At 34.6% G+C, this 21179-nt stretch overlaps 1 protein-coding gene across 1 annotated transcript in view; it reads left to right on the top strand.

Annotated features, from left to right (window-relative positions):
- DENND4A (DENN domain containing 4A) overlaps positions 1-21179 on the top strand; it is a 109044-nt gene that overhangs the window by 53468 nt on the left and 34397 nt on the right. Inside the window, exons 7-15 of the mRNA XM_054716120.1 lie at positions 186-355; positions 1170-1411; positions 4970-5036; positions 6412-6470; positions 8750-8894; positions 9144-9319; positions 13262-13362; positions 17028-17246; positions 18729-18874. Coding sequence (XP_054572095.1) covers positions 186-355; positions 1170-1411; positions 4970-5036; positions 6412-6470; positions 8750-8894; positions 9144-9319; positions 13262-13362; positions 17028-17246; positions 18729-18874 — 1325 coding nt within the window. The remainder of the gene's footprint in view (positions 1-185; positions 356-1169; positions 1412-4969; positions 5037-6411; positions 6471-8749; positions 8895-9143; positions 9320-13261; positions 13363-17027; positions 17247-18728; positions 18875-21179) is intronic.

The raw sequence follows: 21179 nt of genomic DNA on the forward strand, positions 1-21179 counted from the left end.
TAAATAATAATACAAGAATAAACTCAGTGTTTTGCATACTCACAAACGTAAACCTACTTTTGCCCCACCCAGTATGTATAATGTTTTGAACCTTGAAATGTGTTAAATAAAGAATTTCGCATCATTTAAATTACAAGCACCTAATTCAAGAGATGATGACCTAATATTTATTTTTGTTTTTGTAGGTCTAATTTGTAGATATCCTCAAGAAGATTATGAGTCATTCTCACTCCCAGAATCTGTTCCCCTATTTTGTTTACCAATGGGTGCAACTATTGAATGTTGGCCATCAAATAGCAAATACCCTCTCCCTGTATTTTCTACATTTGTGTTAACTGGAGCCTCAGCTGAAAAGGTACTATGTGTTTTAACAAATTATATCAGGAAATTCTTGTACATTTTAAATTTAAGTTTTATATAGTGCAAGGAACAGTAAGAAAACATAACTGATTAAATTGAATCTATAATACATACCTCTTTCATTTGGTTAAAGTAACTATATCCAGGGACATAGGAAAAGAGAGTTTTCATGCTGTTCCATATACCCAAATGCTTTCTGGTGAATGTGGTGAAAGATTTTTTAATAGTCAAATGATGATCCTTCATTGCTTTATTTTTTGTAATATAGAAGCTTTGAAAATAATACAAAAGACATTATTAATAATCAATGTTATTTAGAATCATAGACTGTTATAGTTGGAAGGGACCTTGGAAATTTAGTCTGACACTCTCTTTTTGTAGATTGAGAAATTGAGATCCAGAGAAATTCAGTTAATTGCCTGAAGTTAGAATTTGTATTTCCCTATCTAAAATTGCCCCACTATCTACTAAATAATAGTTCTTAATCATTTTCTTATAGAGAATATTGATACAATTTATTTCACTTTCTATGAAACAAATACAATTTAATTGAAACACCTTTTTGAAAAAATATACAGATGTTAGAGTAGCACTTGTATAGTTTTAAATTTTTATTTTATTTTTTAATGTACTTCAAGAAAGCAAAGAGTGATGTTTGTTCACTACAATGTTCCTGGTACCTAGCACCTTGCCTAACTCATAGGCATATAATGGCTCATAGTGGCCTGGCTCACCCATTAAATATTTAATGTCGTGATTTGAATAAATGACATAAGGTGTATTTAGTAAATATATTACTTGTTTTCCAGGTCTATGGTGCTGCTATTCAGTTTTATGAACCATATCCTGAGGAGAATCTCACAGAAAAACAGAGACTTCTATTGGGTGTAGCATCAGCAGCAGATGGGAAGTCTCACAGTTCCAAAACAGTTCACACTAATAAATGCATCTGTCTTCTTTCTCACTGGCCTTTTTTTGATGCATTCAGGAAGTTTCTGACTTTTTTGTATCGTTATTCCATCTCTGGACCTCATGTCCTTCCAATTGAGAAGTAAGTTAGAAACTTTCTTGGTTCAAAATGTGGCGGATCTTTCTATTATGTGTGGTATATTTGTACTTGTAATTGAATTTTACTGGTAAATTGTATATGGAAACTAGGTTTGTCAGGAGTTATTTGGAAAAAAGAGTTTGGTGGTTTCAATCAGGAATATTTCTCTATTATCCTTTTACAGTCATGCTATTTTAAATAACTTTATCTCTAACAAAATAAGTGTTTCATTTTTAAAATATTTGTATTTTTTATTGATTTCAGAGAGTACAAGAGAGAGAGAGATAGAAACATCAGTGATGAGAGAATCATTGATCAGCTGCCTCCTCCACACCCACTACTGGGAATCAACCTGCATCACAGGCATGTGCCCTGACTGGGAATCAAACCATGACCTCCTGATTCATAGGTTGACATTCAACCACTGAGCCACACTGGCTGGGCAGTGTTTTATTTTTTGATGTTCTTGTGAAGTTTGGAGATCCTAATTGGAATTTTAAAAAATAGTTTTATAATTTTATTTTGCATATAATTTGGGTTTATTATGGACCTTTAAAAATATTCCTCACTATTTTTAGATGTAATGAATTTAAAGGAAAAATTAGACAAGTGCATTCTTTTTAAAATTTTAGTAATTTACTTTAAGGCCATTAAAGTAAATGAATAATTTTTCATGTAGTAGATCTGATATAAATGAGATCTAAATATCTCCAATGTCCAACTATTGTTTATTTTATTTTAAAAATAGATTTTTATTGATTTCAGAGAGGAAGTGAGAGGGAGAGAGAGATAGAAACATCAATGATGAGAAATAATCATTGATTGGCTGCCGCCTGCATGCTCCCCACTGGGAATCTAACCGTGACTTCCTGATTCATAGGTTGACGCTCAACCGCTGAGCTAAACCAGCAGAGAGGACTGTTTGTTTTATACCATCAATCACTTAAGCTCTTTTGTGTTCTTAGGCAGAATTCTCTGAATCGAATGACAGCTGGAAAGTGATAGAATTATCATAAGTACATTGGTGTACAAGGATTATTCTTTAATTTTTCCTTGCACTTTTCTAGTCTCAGTATTCCAGTGCAATTCTCAGTTTTTTTGGTCTCAGGACCCCTTTATACTCTTAACAACTGAGTACCCCCGAAGAGCTTTATATCTGTTGATATTTACCATAGTAGAAATTAAAACTGAAAACTTAAAAATATACTAATTTATTTTTTAAAATAATAAACCCAATACATGTTAACATAATTTTAAAAAATAGCTGTTTTCCAAAGCAAAAAAAGTTAGAAGAGTGACATTGTTTTACATTTTTATAAATCTAATGTCTGGATTAATTGAACACAGGTAGATTCTCATGAGTGCTTCTGTATTTAATCTGTTGCAAAATGTTGCTTGGGTCCAAGTACATGAACCTGGCCTTACGCAGATAAGTAGGTGGGAAAGATAAGTAAGTGGACATTTGAATAGTCTGTTCAGAAAATTGTGGGTTTCCCTTTTTGTTATTGCACCCAGACATGACAAGTAGAGTTTATTATAGGGGTTAGCAGACATTTGGTTCTGTCTAAAACATCCATGGAGATATTTAGTCCATGTTGACCCATCTACCTACCCCATGTGACATTACTAGCTGGTTACTGAGACAAGAAGGATTATTATTGGCAATACAGCTACAGCACAGTTATTAGATCAGTAAAATTTGATAGTGTTTCTTATGTATTAATCCTGTAAAACCAAAATTATAAATAACTGTTATGGGCTATCTGAACCCAAAGACATTTTCTAAGCGTGGACATTTTTGACAGGACCAAATATAAAGAACAATTTGTCATGTACCAGATATGCTCATGGATGTTTTTCATAGAACCAAATATTAAGGACCTTTTGGCATGAACTAAATGTTGCTGTGGACTCAGTTGCACAAAGTGCTTTTCTTCAAGACAACCATTGTACTGCTATGCACAGCAGAAGTGCTTTATACATACTTCCCCTTCCATCACAGATTATTTTTTATTATTATTTTTAATATACTTATTGATTTCAAAGAGGAAGGGAGATGGAGAGAGAGATAGAAACATCAGTGATGAGAGAGAATCATTGATTGGCTGTCTCCTGCATGCCCCTACTAGGGATCAAGCCTGCAACCCGGGCATGTGCCCTTGACCGGAATTGAACCCAGGACCCTTTAGTCCGCAGGCCAACACTCTATCCACTGAGCCAAACCAGCTAAGGCCATAGATTATTTTTTTTTAAATACACTGGAGCCCTGGCCAGTGTGGCTCAATTGGAGCGTGGTTCCGTACACCAAAAGGTGGTGGGTTCAATCCCCAGTCAGGGTGCCCATACGGGAGGCAATTGATGTTTCTCTCTCACATCAATGCCTGTGTCTCTCAAATTCAATCAACATATCCTCCCTTGCGGATTAAAAAAAAAATTAGTTTTGACCTTGCAGATCGTCCATGGATGGGTTTTGGAGATCTTTAGATGTTCATGGAGTACACGTTGTTTTCTGCTGTTCTAACGACTTAAGATAGTTCAAGCAAAAGTGTGTTCTGGAACTCGTTCCTCTTATCTTTTTTTCTTAGGTTATGAGTACCTTCATGGTATAAAGTTGTAGTGTAATATGCTTTTATTATAATTCCCAAAATGTCTGGCAGTGTCTTATACATAGCAAGCAGTCAAAACATGCTTGTAAAAGTAATACATTTCTCTTTTAAAGTCTCTATCCTGTTGAAATTATCCCAGTTCTGAAACAAAGATGATTTTGAAATAATATTTAAGAGAAAAGTAATGCAGAAATAAAATAACTTTTTCTAAAAAAAAAAAAAAAAAGGATTTTTCATTAATGTTGCCTTTTTTCTTTTTCATGGTGCTCAAAACAAAACACATCAGTCTCACTTTTTATCCATTTCTAGAAAAAAACAAACTCAATAATAGAATTTTTAACCTATTATTAATAGAAAGTACAGGCATTCCTTGGAGATATTGCAATTTCCAACCCAGACCACTGTAATAAAGCAATTATTGCAATAAAGTGAGTTATAATCTTTTTGCTGGTGGAGAGTCTTGCATTTAGTTTGTAAAAAACACATATATAAAGTTGTAAAGTGAAATGCAATAAAACAAGGTGTGTCTGTATATTGTTCATCTTTTAGAAATAGTTCAACTCATTTTTCTGGAGCACTCTAAATTGTGTTTCACTTTTAAAATATGAACAGTTGACTAAAGTATATATTACAAATACACTGTCCACATCTCCTATATGTTGTATATTATCTACTTAGGGAGAGATAAAATGGCTTTTGAGATATTCATGACATAAACATTGTTGAATGTGAACAACTATTAATATGAGAAGTTATTGAATTTAGGTAGAAGCAACTTTAATGGGACAAATTATTTTTGGTTGTTTGTTCACTTCTTTTCATAGTATCAGGGATTTCGAAATTATAGGTTCACAGAGCTTTTGACTTAACTTGGACTTATGATGACATGTTGACCTTTGTAGCATATGGTACTCACTTTGGGATCAATTGGTTTTTTTGTTTGTTTGTTTTTAAGGCATATTTCTCATTTTATGCATAAAGTTCCTTTTCCATCTCCTCAGAGACCACGGATTTTAGTTCAGGTAAGATTTTCTTGATGTAAGTGCCCTGCTGAATGAACTATTGGCTCTGTCAAAATGTAACATAAGAAGAAAAATTTTAAATGGGAAAAAAATGAGATTGAAAGAGAACAAGATGCTAATTTATTTTGGAGTTTGGGCCCTTATTGACAACTAACTTTTCTTTCTTAAATAAAGGGTTGCAGAGTTAAAAAAATAGGAGGCAGTAGACATATTGAACACAAAAAAGGAACTTATTTTCTTAAATTTGTTCTGTGTTTGAAAGTTTCTCTATGGTTTTGGCATTAGTCCCTAAGATAAGTATATTACAATATACAGAAGGGAAAGTTGTATATTTTCATATATTGCAGGAAGGAATGCTCATATCTTTGTGATGGGGGAAGTTTAAAATGAACATAAATTATTTCCCCATCTTTTTCCCAATTGACTTTCTTCTTTTTTTTTCCCTTTTAATCTTTATTGTTGAAAGTATTCCATAGATCCGCCTCCCTCCCCCCATTAACCTCTTCCAGCCCGCAACTTCTCTTGTTCATATTTTTTGTTTGTACTCTTGATATGTAAATTTATGCTTATTTAATCATCATTTATGAAGTGACTTATAGTAAGACATTTTCATGTAACATCACTATGTGTGCTGTACTAAATCTATCACAGCCATTATTGGGATATCATTCAAAATTAGAAATCATTTGACAAATAGATATTTACAAATTTGTAAAAATCTGTATAAATTTGAAAATGTGGATAAAAATAACTGCATTATTATATTGATACAGAAAAATATCATTTGATAAGTTTTATCATCAATCTGCATATGTACATATCAATTCTGTCTTACTTCTTGGTATTTAGTGCCAGAATATATGTAGCAGTCAGTTTGAATACACATAAAACATTTGTTTTATGGCAAATTTTTTCTGTTGAGGACCAAAAAGGAAATACCTTAGCGTTTACAAGCCATTTGATCTCAGCCCTGTTGTTATTACACAAAATCAGCTAGAGGTAATACGTAAATGATGAGTTCCTATAAACTGTTTATAAAAACAGGTAGCCTGTGAATTTGCCCTGGAGGCCATGGATTTGCTAACTCTGGTTTTATGGTATTAAATTAATAATTTAGTCTTTCAATACAGATTTGTTAAAATGGCATTAGGGAAACATTGAGGAACTGAAGAAAAGATAGAGGGTTTAGAATGGAAGATTGAGTAGTCAGAAGAGGTCAGTAATCAGGACATATTTTTAGGATCTGAGTAAGTGATTATACTGATGAATGAATATATTGAAATGTCATCATCATTAATCTGTATGTTTTTACCGGAAAGTGGTGTTTAAAGTTTATCTTTATATTTCAAATACTTTATTTTAAATCCTCTTCCAGTTATCACCACATGATAGTCTGATCCTCAGTCAGCCTGTTTCTTCACCTCTTCCACTAAGGCAAGTAAAAATTCATTTCTGTTTATTTCTCTAAAACTAGTGTGAGCTCAGATAACATTCAAATATTTTCTCTCTTTCCTAAGTAAAATTTCAAATGTTGACGTAAATATTTTCATTTAACTGTTTTTCATCTAAATTCCATTTACTTAATATTTAGGTTAACGTTCTTAAAAAAAGAAAGATTTTCGAGGTAGTGTTTGGTGTTTTGTGTATCCGTTTATTAAGTACTATTACATAAATAGGTACATATGTATGTAGATTATGAAACAATTATTTTTAGCTTTAAATATTCTTTGAAGAACATTCAATGTAATTAACTTACCATTTAATCTCAAAATAAAAAGATACGTATAAATATTAAACCATGGGGTAGAACAATGTATTTCATCGCCTTAAAAATTCAGAGAAATTATGAAATATATTTTTTCTGTGATATCATTTCTTGAAATTTAATTAGCTGTATAATTTTTCTTGCAGAGAAATAGCTACAATATAATTAAGTTATTTTGTAGCACACATCTAAGGGAGACTAGGTGCCATCTTTGACATTAATTTTGTAAAAATTGCAGATTATTTCATCACTAGGTTTTGGCCCAGAGTGATCAGTGTTTTCTTAACCTTTGTTTAAGCCAAAAATAAACTAGAAATACTGACTAAGACTATATTAAAATGATTCTAAATTACCCAAGGACTTTTATTTGTTCTTGTTAACAGCTTTTTTGCTATATATTTCACATATTAAACAATTCACTCAATTAAATTGTACAATCTACTGGTTATGAGTTCTGCAACTGTCCCTATAATCCATTTGAGAACATTTTAATCTCTCTAAAAAGAAGCCCTGTGTGCTTTAGCAGTTTACCTTCACTATTTCTCCCATCCCTACACACACAAACACACGCGCCTCCCCAACCCTTAGCAACAGCTAATCTGCTTCTGTCTCTACAGATTTGCCTATTCTAAATATTTCATATAAATGGAATCATATAATACTTGACCTTTTGTGTTTCGTTTCTTTCACTTAGCATAATGTTTCCAAGGTTCATCCATGATGTAGTGTGTATCAGTACTTTATTTCTTTTTAGTTCCAACAAATATTTCAGTATATGAATATACTACATTTTATTTATCCATTCATCAGTTGATAGACTTTTTGGCTACTATGAATAATGCTGCTATGAACATGCACAAGATCTTTGTGGACATACATTTTCATTTCTCCAAGAGACTTTGGTTACTCATTTTGCTTTATTTAAAAAAAATCCAGTGAAGCCAATTATTTAGCACTAGAGGCCTGATGCACAAAATTCATGCAAGAGTAGGCCCTCCTTCCCCCGGCTGCTGGCACCGGCTTCCCTCTGGCACCCAGGACCCAGGCTTCCCTTGCCACCCGGCTTTGTCCGGAAGGATGTCCGGTCTAATTAGCATATTACGCTTTTATTATTATAGATAGATTATAGAGACAAAATACTGGTTGGCTTACAGAGTTATTTACTTGTCAGTATTTTGTTACTATACAGATGTATAAGTGTTTTTTTAAATATATCTTTATTGATTTCAGACAAGAGGGAGAGGGAGAGGGAGAGAGAGATAGAAGCAGCAATGATGAGAGAGAATCATTGATCGGCTGCCCCCTGCACAACCCGCAAGGGGGATCTAGCTGGTAACCTAGGCATGTGCCCTGACCGGGAATCAAACCATAATCTCCTGGTTCATAGGTCTATGCTCAACCACTTAGATGTCTAAGTTTTGGTTATGAATTTGCTTTGTATTTATATCATCACTTGATAGCTCTTGATTTCATATTACTATTATTATTACAATATGAAAGATTATCTATTTGTAATAATATGTATATTTACCTTAAGGGAGGTGGGCCTGTAAGTCATGTAGTTTTTTTTTATTATTACAGTGGAAGATGAGCCAAAACTTTCATTGAAGGATTTGCTTTCAATCAAAGCATACCTGTTATAAATTAAATTCTTTATTTGGACATGATCTACATGGTAGATCTTCATATATAAAATAAGGCAGATGGTTTTTCATTTTCCATAATAAATACAATGCAGAAGAATTCAATGATTTTGAAACCTCATAAAACGTCATTGTTTTCATAGTGTTTCTGATGCAGTTTTCCCTACATAAGATCAGCAATCACATTTAAAGTTGAATATATAATACAGATTCTACCCTAATCATTAATGTTATTTCATTATTTTGTGTAATGAGGTTATTGGATCTTTATTTTATTAATTACATATTTTTGTTTGTGTTGACAGTGGTGGCAAGTTTTCAACACTACTTCAGAATTTAGGCCCTGAAAATGCTGTGACACTACTGGTGTTTGCAGTAACAGAACATAAGATTCTCATCCATTCCTTACGGCCTTCTGTGCTTACTAGTGTGACGGAAGCATTAGTGTCTGTGAGTATCACAGTTTCTTATTGTGAAAATATGTGATTTAAAGCTATTTTAATTCAAAGTGTAATGAGTTTTTATGTTGTGAAAATAATTTAAATTTTCTGACCATTGACACTAGTTATAATTATTTAATTCATTTTCAAGCATTAGACTTTAAGTCTAAATATTTAAAATATAATTTTTTGTGCTTGCTGATAAATTATGCTTCAGTGTCAAACAGCTAAATATTCTTCAATCTTTTGTTTATCCAAGATGATATTCCCTTTCCACTGGCCATGCCCGTATGTTCCTCTCTGCCCACTGGCTTTAGCTGATGTCTTGAGTGCACCATGTCCATTCATAGTAGGAATTGATTCAAGATATTTTGATCTCTATGACCCTCCACCAGATGTTAGTTGTGTTGACCTAGATACCAACACCATTTCTCAGTAAGTACATTTTACTGATTCTACACCCACTAATTTTACTTCATAGTCTGTGTGTGTAATTGTTTATTTTATGAATGCTTATTAGAATTTCCCTTAAGCTAAATTGTTTTTGTGTTTGGGATTATTACCACCTTTGAATCAGCTCTTACTATATTCAGTGGGATAGATTTAGGGCATTGGAGAAGGTTTTATTGGGAAAAAAATGTACCTTTCATCCTTAACTTTTTAAATATTTAAAAAACATTATAATCTTATGCTTACCTAGAAATTTAGCAGAAGGGAAATTGAGGTTAGAAATTGAAAAAAATTTATTTCCCTTTAGTCAAATGAGTATGGGTGAAACAAATTGAATTGAAATACTATTCCTTGATTAGTATTTCAATCCTATTTATAGTATAGTGTAATACTATTTAGAATACTTATACTTCATATCAAAATTAATGTAATGTTTTTAATTTTTTAAATAACTTAAAAAATTTTTTATTGTTCACGCTATTGCAGATGTCCCCTATTCCCCCCGCCCCCTTTTGTCCACCTTCATTCAGCCCTGCCTTCCCCCCTCCTTTGGCCCTCATCACACTATTGTTTGTGTCCATAGGATATGTGTATATATATATTTTTAGCTGGTCCCTTCACCTTCCTTTATCCAGTCCTCCTAGCCCCGACCCCTCTGTCATTAAATCACTTTTTAAATTATACTTTTTTTTACTTTTATTTCCTAGGAGTGTAAGGATTTTATAAGATTCTCTCTTTTATTGGAATAATATTTAAGTTGTACTACTGGAGCTGTATATTTACAGCTTTTTTATAATTGTTTCTCTTATATCCCTTATTTTCAGTTTAATTATACTTATGCTATTCAGGAAAGAGGAAATTGATGCAGTGACCACATTAAATCCACAGGACATGCTTAAAATAATTATCAGTAAAGCCCAAAAGCTAGTATGCCTTTTATAACTTATGTATATGTGAAATAGGTTTTTCTTCATTTTAAAATATGCATGTGTTATATTAAAGCTTTTTAATTTAATCTTGAAATCTTACATTAATTCTAATTTTGTCATATGTCAAAACTTCAAATACCTAAATCATCAGAAAAAATTTAGCAAAAAAATAATTTTCTAGTATAAAACATGTCTGCTGTCAAAAAGCTTTTATTCAGAGAAAGCCTAACCAAGAAAATATGAGATGTATTTGGTGTGTAAAAGCCATTTTATGTATGGGATCAATAGAGTCAAAGATTATTTACTAGGAATATTTAATTCTTTACCCAGAATATTTAACTCTTTAAATATTAAAATAGTATCTCTTTTCTTTGCCATTTGTTAATGTTACATGATATAATGTTTTTAAAAATTGAAATTAAGGATGGTAAATGAGTATATAGTAGGTTTATTTCGGTGATAAATTACACTTCCCTCTTTTTATACTTTCCCTCAATTTGTTAAAGGAATTTTTTTAATCCTCACCTGAGGATTGATTTTAGAGAGAACGGAAGGGAGGGAGAAAGAGAGAAATACCTATGTGAGAGATAAACATGAATTGGTTGTCTCCTGAACGTGCCCCGACCTATATATGGACCCTAACTGGGAATCGAACCAGCAACCTTTGGGTGCATGGGAAGATGCTCCAGCCAACTGAGCCATACCAGCCAGGGCTAACAGAATTTTTAATTATTATTTTATCTTTCTGTTTTGATCACTAATGAATTAAAGAATCAAAGAAACATTAGTCTTTTGTATTCGTTAGCATTCTTCCTTCTTGATTTTATCATCCTTTCAAAACTATGGGAGGACTAAACTAGTAAACTAACAGCTTTTTACCTTCCTTCATCCAGAATTTCTGGAACCTCAACCTGAAATTTGAAAGAAAAACAAATTCTGAGTCTGGAATTTTTGGTTTCCTTTTCCCTCTCTGACTCTTAGGTACATATAATACAGAGTATATTATTAATGTCAAGAATCTGAAGAAAGGGAAATTAGAATCTGATATGTGCTAGTCATAAAGCTGTTTGCATAGCCTTAGTTGTCTCATATTATTCTCTATATTTTGCGAGGTAGTTTTTATTAACCCTGTGACAGAAGAAAACCAAAGCTTAGATTTTTAAGTTATTTATCAAAAGGCATATAACTTATACTGCCAGAACTGGATTTTTGAAACCATCACTGTCTGACTCCAAACTAATACATCTATCACTAATTATTGGCTAACTATTTATGTAATAGTTATCTTGTAAATGATGTTACTATGAATGCAAATGCAGAGGGCTATCATAGAACCAAATTCAAATACTAAATTAACCTGTCCTACTCAGTCAAGTTTTAAAGTGAAGATATCAAGGGTTAGAGAAGGAAATTAATTATTTGATGTAAGTAATTAGAAGTGATAAGATACTTTTCATTCATTTATGCTACATCTTGAATACCTTTTTTTGCTAGGCACTGGGAATAAAAAGGTAAACCAAGTACACTCCCTTTTCTTAAGTTGCTCATAATCTAGTCTATGGCAGGCATGCATACAGTGAATAAGACACAGTGGGAGTACTGTGTTGCAAAGTTTTATCAAAAAAATAATGTAAATAGTGTTTCTATATTGTGTTCTCACTGTAATGTAGGATTCCATGCTCCTGGTCACATTATCTATAATAATAAAAGCATAATATGCTAATTAGACTGGACAGCCGAACGACTTTCTGGACAAAGCCAGGGATGCAAGGGCCAAGGCAAGCCACCACGGCTGTGAGGGCCGAGCCCCTTGCACAAATTTCGTGCATCAGGCCTCTAGTAAATGAAATAAAACCTTCACAGCAGGACACTTGCAATTTGACCTTGCCCTATCTATATTTTTATTCTCATTTGTGGAAAGATAGGATAGATTCCAAGACAGTTGTTCTTTGTCTGCTTAAGCTTTCCCATCCACTCTTTTTTCTTCATTTAGGTTTCAAAGTGATATTTGTCCTTTTGTTCTGTGGGAAGTTTAGGAAACATTGGGGGGAAAAAGTTCAGCAAGTTTCACTGCACACCTGTGCTATATCGTTATCTTTGGTGGTTAAAACATGAGTGATGTACTTTTCTTCTTTTTCTGTACATTTTTCAAGTTTTCTAAAATGAGTATTCATTGCTATTGAAATTAAAAAAAAAGATTTAATAAAGAGTGGAATAAACAAAGTTATAGTTAAGTCCAAAACCTTTATGGTGTTTTATCACCTTGTGTTTTTTTTTTCTTCTCCTAACCCATATGTAGTTTAAAGAGCAACTAACTGTTGCCATAGTGGTACTAAAGGAGATTATAGAAGTTTGTCATAGAAACAAAGATACCACTTTTTTTTTTTCCCCCTAAAGATACCGCTTTCAAGCACATGTCCTCTTTTATAGTTATAAAAGTATTTTGGAATGTTCTAGTTTATTCGATTAAGTTAATATTATAGATTATGTCTTTTCTGAAGGAAACAAAAATATTTTTTTCTTTTAGGAAACTAAGAAACAGTATTTAAATATGCCAAAGTATTTTGATAAGCTTATTGAAAGTTTTCTAATCCATAACAACAAAAAAATCCACATAGTAGGATTTTCCCAGTATTTAGGTATCTAAAGACTCTTAAGTAGAGTTTAAGAGTAATGACCACCACATTAAATTTGGTAGTGATTGGCATGATTCCAATGTACATGCAATGTACTCAATACCAACATAATTACAAATATTTGAGCTATATTTAATGCAAGGTTTCACCCTCATATAAATTACTTTTTAATATTCAACATTCTAATTTACCCCAGTAATATTTTTCTCCTGTTAACTAGAATATTTTGTTAAATGTTTTCTTTTTTGTTCAATGTGTTTTCTCTTTTTCCTTTTTTACATAATTAAGTATATATTTCCCCTTTCCCCCCCCCAAAAAAAGGTCCATCTAACAAATATATTATTTTTGCCATTTAATCTCAGAACTGGTGACAAGAAAAACGTAGCCTGGAAGATACTTCCAAAGAAACCATGTAAAAATCTGATGAACACACTGAATAATTTGTACCAGCAATTGGCAAAATGTAAGTGTCTAACTTAATTAAAGGAAGTAATTTAATCTGAGAAAAGAACTCCAGTTACTTTGCTGTACTTATAAAAAGTTTATCTAAAGGAAAGTATTTTTACAGTCTTAAAGGCAAATGAGCATATAGGCAAAATTTGTTAGAAGCTAAATGGGAGATTTATTTTTGATATCACATTGTTATAGAACCATTTTAGAATAATAAAATTCAAAAAGAAGTTAAACTGGTTGTTTTCTTTAATTTTACTGTTACTGAAACACCATGTAAAAAATAAGCATTTACGCTTGTATATTTTCTTCATACATGGAATAGAAAGTTAGTTTTGAATATATTAGATGGTTTCAGTTACATTAGAAAATGCTAATTTCCACTAGGGTGAGACCTAGGTCATTTGCTTTTCACTTACTGTGCTTTCTTCAAATAATTTGAAAATAGAAACTTGCTGCAAGCATTAGGAAATTAATCAAAATGAAAATTGATTAGAATGTGGAATATTTCAGTAAAAAGCTATGTAAGAATATCTTGACAGTGATCCAGAATTACTAAGAAGAATTAAACCTTCATTTATCTAATCCTCTTGGGATTTTATAATAACTGTCTATTCAGGGTCCTTAATTTAATACTTACTGTATGAAAAATGGTCAGTATTGTGTAGCAATATTTGAGGTTCATTTATGTATAGGTGAAATATAAGCATAGGAAAAGGCTTATATCCTGTAGTATACTTGGAAGAGGACATGAAAAACAATGTTTTGTTGGTTTTTTTAAAGTATATTTTTATTGATTTCAAAGAGGAAGGGAGAGGGAGAGAGATATAGAAACATCAACGATGAGAGAGAATCATTGATCGGCTGCCTCCTGTGCGCGCCCTACTGGGGACCAAGCCTGCAACCTAGGCATGTGCCCTTGACAGGAATTGAACCTAGGACCCTTCAGTCTGCAGGCCTGTGCTCTATCTACTGAGCCAAACCGGCTAGGGCGAAAGACAATGTTTACAAAGTAAGCCTCACAACAAGTAGATAATTTAGATGTGGTTCATAAATATTGGGATATTAAAAAAATAACATCAAATGAATAAAATTTTATCTTATGGAACAAGTAAATTGTATATGGAATTTTATTTGAACTACCTAGTTCATTGCTTTCTAAAAGTACATGCACTTCCTTTGAATAGCTGAAAAGTCCAGCAGTGAATATTTAGCAATACTTAAATATTATTGAAATCAATGAAATAGTTCATTTAGCTCTATTGAAGTACAGAATCTTAAAGCTTAAAACCACAGACTTTTAAGCAATACTGACAGTTCAGGATTGTATAACATTTTATAGCTTCAGATTACTTTCACATACATTCTTTTATCTTTGCAAATATGAGGTGAGGATAATAAGGTTGAGAGAAGTAAAAAGTACTTTCTTAGGAATCATTCAGTTGACGCTAATGATTAAAACCTTCTGTTCCAATGCCTACATTCTTTCTAATATTTCTACTTTTTTAGACAATAAGAACTCGAAAAAACTGCTAAGATGATTTATTCCTCATATTTTAAAAAGTTTTTAAAGTTTTAAGCAATCACAAACTTTTTTCTCCTGACCCTTGGAGAATAGCTGTCCCATCACCTCCGAATGGAATGTATTTCCTACCAACAAGTACATTCTCCTATAGCACTACAATATAACCATATAACCATGAAAATCAGGAAATTAGCATTCCTGCCATCCTTATCCTCAGACCTGATTTGATTTTTTTTAGTTATCATAATATCTAATGTTCTTTATAGCAAAAGAACCCATTTGCATATCAGATGTTGTATTTAGTCTCAGGTCTCTTTTGTGTCCTTTTCTCTAAATAATTCATCAATTTTTCTTCATTTTTTTTTATACTTTTGAAGGTTATACTTATTGTAGAATGGTCCATGATATGGGTTTGTCTGAATGTCCTCATGATAAATATAGATCATGCAACTTTGACAGAAGTGACACTGAGTTTCTTGCATAGTATCCTTACCAGATTAAGCACTATATCAATATGTCCCATTATTGATGAAGATGTTCACATTGGTCACTTGATTATGTGGTGTCTACCAGGCTTCTTCTCTACTACAAAGTTATTCTTTCGCTACTTAATGGCTTTAGCATTTAATTGTTCAGAAAGAGTAAGAGTTGATCTTCACATTTTAATCCCAGAATGTTCCTCCTTTAAGCACTTATATTTAAAAGAAACAAAATGGGAAAGGAAGGACTATTGCATTTAACCCTGTGTCCAGTTGCTATGGTTGTTATGCCTCATTTATTAACCTACATATAGTTATTTTATAACATGAACATTTTTTCTGATGGTAGTCGGATAAAAAGGAATTATTTTGTGTTCAATTTTTAAATATATATATATATATATATTTTTTTTTTAAATTGACTCCAGAGATGAAGGGAGAGGAAGAGAGAGATAGAAATATCAATGATGAGAGAGAATCATTGATTAGCTGCCTCCTACATGCCCCCTACTGAAGATCGAGCCTTCAACCTGGGCATGTGCCCTGACCGGAAATCAAACAGTCACCTCCTGGTTCATAGGTTGATGCTCAAACACTGAGTCACACCGGCCAGCTATTTTGTGTTTAATTTGGATAAAATGTACTCAGCAGAGCCTAAAAAAATTATATGTCAAACTTTTCTAGGATTTCCATATTTCAAAGTTATATATAAACAAAGGTTGAGGTAGCTTGAGCCCTTTTGAAAACACAACGAATGTTTATTTTCTTCTTTCAATTTTATTGAGATACTAGAGGCCCGGTGCACAAAATTCGTGCACAGCGTGTGTGTGTGTCCCTCAGCCCAGCCTGCACCCTCTCCAATCTGGGACCCCTCGAGGGATGTCCAACTGCCCATTTAGGCCCGACCCAGTGGGATCGGGCCTAAATGGGCAGTTGGACATCCCTCTCACAATCTAGGACTGCTGGCTCCCAACTCTTGCCTGCCTGCCTTCCTGATTGCCCCTAACCACTTCTGCCTGCCAGCCTGATCACCCCCTAACCACTCCCCTGCCAGCCTTATCTACGCCTAACTGCTCCCCTGCCAGCCCGATTGCCCCTAACTGCCCTCCCCTGCAGGCCTGCCCCCCCCAACTGTCCTCCCCTGCAGGCCTTGTCCCCCACCAACTGTCCTTTCTTGAAGGCCTGGTTTCCCCCAACTGCCCTCCCCTGCAGGCCTGGGTCCCTCCCCCCGCAACTGTCCTTCCCTGAAGGCCTGGTCGCCCCCAACTGCCTTCCTCTCTCAGCCTTGTCACCCCTAACTGTCCTCCCCTGCAGGCCTGATTGCCTCCAGCTGCCCTCCCTTGCAGGCCTGGTCCCTCCCAACTGCCCTCCCCTGCTGGCCTGATTGCCCACAACTGCCTTTCCCTGCCGGCCATCTTGTGGCAGCCATCTTGTGTTTACATGGGGGCAGCCATCTTTGACCACATGGGGGTGGCCATCTTGTGTGTTGGAGTGATGGTCAATTTGCATATTACCTCTTTATTATATAGGATAATTGATATACAGTTCTAGTAAGTTTAAGGTGTATAGCATAATGACTTGATATACATATGCAACAAATTTATATTGACAATAATACAACTATGAACATTAGTTTTGACTATTTGGAGAAACATTAAAACTATTTCTTCACAGTGCAGCAGAGACCAAGAGATGATGGACTAATGGACTTAGCAATGAATGACTATGATTTTAATTCTGGAAAGAGGTTACATATGATAGATTTGGAAATCCAAGAGGCATTTTTGTGTTTCATGGCCTCTATTTTAAAAGGTTATAGATCATACTTAACACCAATAACACAAGCCCCATCTGAGACAGCCACCGATGCAAGCTCTCTTTTTGACCTGCAAGGTGAGTGATTGCATAGTTTTACAGTTGTCATGTTATTGAGCTTAACCTTGTGTGATTTAATTGCTTTCTGGGTCAATAGCTCATATTTATCAAAATATATAACTATTTTGAGAGTATGTGAATAGCAATTCTGTTGGTAATCCATTTCCATAGGACTAGTTATTTCTCAGGCACATTCAGTATAATCCCATTGGCAAAGTATGCATAGAGAACTATTTGAAAAGTACAGAAATTTCTAAACATACACTATTGCACTTGTATCACAGTTGTGTTGATGTTGATGCTTTTAGCTTTCAGGGAAGCCAGACAATGTTGGGCATATCTGAGTAGCCTGTGATGGTCACCTCTAGGCTTGAGCAGCTTCATTTGTTTTACTTCAGTATGCTTTACAAATATTTTCTGTTCATGACACAAAGTAAAAAAAAAAAAAAATGTTGGGAAACCCTGGAATGCATTTGTATCATAATGTGTATTTACTTTCTTTTGTGGTATTTAACATTTAAAAGATAAATTTATTTAATAAACATATATTGAGTGCCTCCAAATGATAGGCTTTGGGTATATAGTGATATGCATAAGATATGTGGTCACACACAAAAAAGAAAAAGAAAAGAGAAACATGGTCACTTCTCCCATAGAGCTTATAGTAAAAAGATAAGCAATCTATAATAAAAGCGTAATACACTAATTAGACTCTTCGGCCAAACGACCTTCCCGATGACCTTCCGGATGAAGCCGGGGCTGCAAGGGCCAAGGCAAGCCGCCACAGCTGCGAGGGCCAAGCCCCTTGTATATCGGGCCTCTAGTTTGAAAATAATATGAATGAACACCTCAGTTCACAACTTCAGGTCACAGAAAGCCCTTGTGAGGAATTCGATATGAGCTATGTTCAAAAGGAGGAGTAGAAATGAGACGGGCAAAGGGAAAATGGAAGAATGTTTTAGGCAGAGAGAACAGTTTATGCAAAGTCCCTAATGCTGGAAATAGTTTGAGTTCATGCGCCCAAAAGAAAATCCGTGTTGTGTAATTGAGTATAGTGAATGAGGTGGAGTGTGAAATCAGGAAATAAACTTATACTTTGTTACAGTAAGTATTGACACAAGCATAAATGAATACTAGAGGTGATGTAACTGCTGCTTTGAAAAAACTACATATGTATATGGAGAGAGCATGAGCCACATACACATAAAGGAGGGGGGGGGGAATTGCAGTTTTAAGATGCTTTCACGTTTACTAGTTTATGTGTAACCTTCAAGGTAGTGAGGGGACAACAGAGACAGTTCTGGTTGAAGATTTGAAAGATCTTGATTCAAGTTTCTTTCCTGTTGCTATCTTTGTCAAATCACTTCTACTTTCAGGGTCTTAGTTTCTTTTTCTGCAAAATGGTGGGTATAGATGACATGGTTGATCAAGTTCTTTCTAGCTTAAAAATTCTGTGAATCTACAAATGATATTCTGACATTGTAAATTTATGTTGAACAGCTTTCTTAAGAAGCCGAGACCGATCACATCAAAAATTCTATAACATGATGACCAAAACACAAATGTTTATTCGCTTCATTGAGGAATGTTCTTTTGTCAGTGATAAAGATGCAAGCCTGGCATTTTTTGATGACTGTGTAGATAAAGTAAGTTTGTCTGCAGTGCTCTGCTTATTTTGTGTGACTGTTATAAATGTTAGAAATTATGGTTTCTACTTATAAGTTTTACTAGCTTTTAACAAAATCTAAATTAATTTCATTCCATCATTGACCCTTTATTATGAAAGTTTTGGTGGCCTACCAGATATTATAGAACACAACAACCTCTTGGAAATTTCCAGAAGTATTTTACTAAATTGTGAGTTTTATTTTAGCAGTCAGGTCTGTATCTCTGCCTGCCCACTTACGGACAATAGGACTTTTGTTCAAGTCTGTGGACCTCTAACTTGAGCATTTTGTTGTTGTTAATTCTCATCCGAGGATATTTTTTCCATTGATTTTTAAAGAGAGAGTAGAAGAGAAAGAGGGTACAGGAGAAAGAGAAAAACATCAATATGAGAGAGGCACATCAATAGGTTTCCTTCTACACGCACCCCAACTAGGGCCGGCATCAAGCCTGCAAGTGCCCTTGACCAGAATCGAACCTGTGACCCTTTGGTGCTCAGGCCAACACTCTAACCACTGAGCAACACTGGCCAGGGCTAGAACTGAATGCGTTTGATATAACATTAAGCTAATCAACAAAATTCAAATGTAGTTTGAGTATTAGACAGTATAAATGTTAATTTCCAGATTCATGTATTGTACTTATATAGAAGAATGTCCTTTTTTGTAGCAAGTATACATTGAAGTATTCAGACGTGATGGGTCATCAGGGCAGCAACTTTCTCTCAAAATATTAAGAGGAAAAAACTTATTTGTATTTGAAAAGTTAGTGTACTTGAAACTTTTCTATAAATTTGTGGAAAAAAAAAATATATATATATATATTAGAAGCCCGGTGCACAGATTTGTGCACATTGAAAGAAAATTGATTAGAAGGTGGCCGGCAGGGTGGGACTGGGCGACTTGAGCCGGACGTGCTCTGGAGCCAACCTCCCATAGTCCCTACCCAGCCAGCCGCTCCTGGGGCGGCACTGTGGCTCAAAGGGTGTCTGCAGAGTGAGCAGGGTCCCTCCAGCAGGTGGGATCCCTCGGCCTGGCCTGTGGGAATTGGGCCAAAACCAGCTCTTCGACATCCCCCTAGGGGTCCCGGAATGCGAGAGGGCACTCTGCAAAGTTGTCACTAGGCAGCTCCTGCATTGAGCGTCTGCCCCCTGGTGGTCAGTGCGTGTCATACCTACTGGCTGGTCGCTTAGCCTTTTATATATATAGATGTGTATATATATATATATATATAGTGTTCATGTTTTTATGCCCATGACAGTAGAAAAAAGAAAGAAATTATTTTCTCAACAATTTATACTAATAAGGTAATTTAAATAAGTCCATCACTTTCCAATTTATGTGACTATGAAAGAAAATCAGTGATTTTGGGGGAGACACAACAGCCAAAATATTCAGAAATTGACTTAGTTCTGAGTTTAACATGAAAATATCATTTATTAATTAAGTACCAAATGTGTCCTATAAAAATGAGAAATTATAGTCACTGTGAAGGGTGTAGTGGGATAAACACCGCATTGGGAATCAGGAGAACTTCCACCCTAGATCTTATACTAGTACTTTAGTCAAGTCCTTTAATGTTTCTGTGTTGTTTTCTTATCTGTGTTTTTTTAAATATTGTGAGGAGAAGTTATTATAACTGCATGCCTCACAGTGTTCAGAATAGTATTGTATGAACTAAAAAGTAGAAGACATTGTGACTATTTTTTATTGAATTTATTAGGGTGACATCTAAATATATACTGTAAAAGGCTAATATGCAAAGTGTCTCCTCAGGAGTTCGTCCCGGAGACCAAGAGTTCGATCACTCACTGTGATGTGCACTGACCACCAGGGGGTGGCATGGAACGAAGAAAGGCCCTGGCCAGCAGCCGGGGAAGGGAGGCCCCAGCCGGCAGCTGGAAGGCCCCAATCGGCCCTGATCACCGGGCCAGGCCTAGGGATCCTACCCATGCACAAATTTTGTGTACCAGGCCTCTAGTTGATTAATAAAACCATACAGGTTTTAAGTGTACAGTTCTATAAAACATCATCTGCAACACTGCATCATGCGCTTAACACCCAAAGTAAAATCTCTTTCCATCACCATTTATACCCCCATGCTGTCTTCCTCCTCCCACACCCCCCTTTCCTTCTGGCAATCACCATACTGTTGTCTGTGTCTGATTTTTGGTGTGTGTATGTGTGTTTTTTGTGGGTTTTTTTGCTTAAGTCCTTCTCCTTTTTCACACAGTTCCCCAACCCCCCTCCCCTCTGACAGCTGACAGTCTATTTTCTGTATCTATGA

The sequence above is a fragment of the Eptesicus fuscus genome, chromosome 5 (assembly GCF_027574615.1).
Source record: "Eptesicus fuscus isolate TK198812 chromosome 5, DD_ASM_mEF_20220401, whole genome shotgun sequence".
Lineage (NCBI taxonomy): Eukaryota > Metazoa > Chordata > Mammalia > Chiroptera > Vespertilionidae > Eptesicus > Eptesicus fuscus.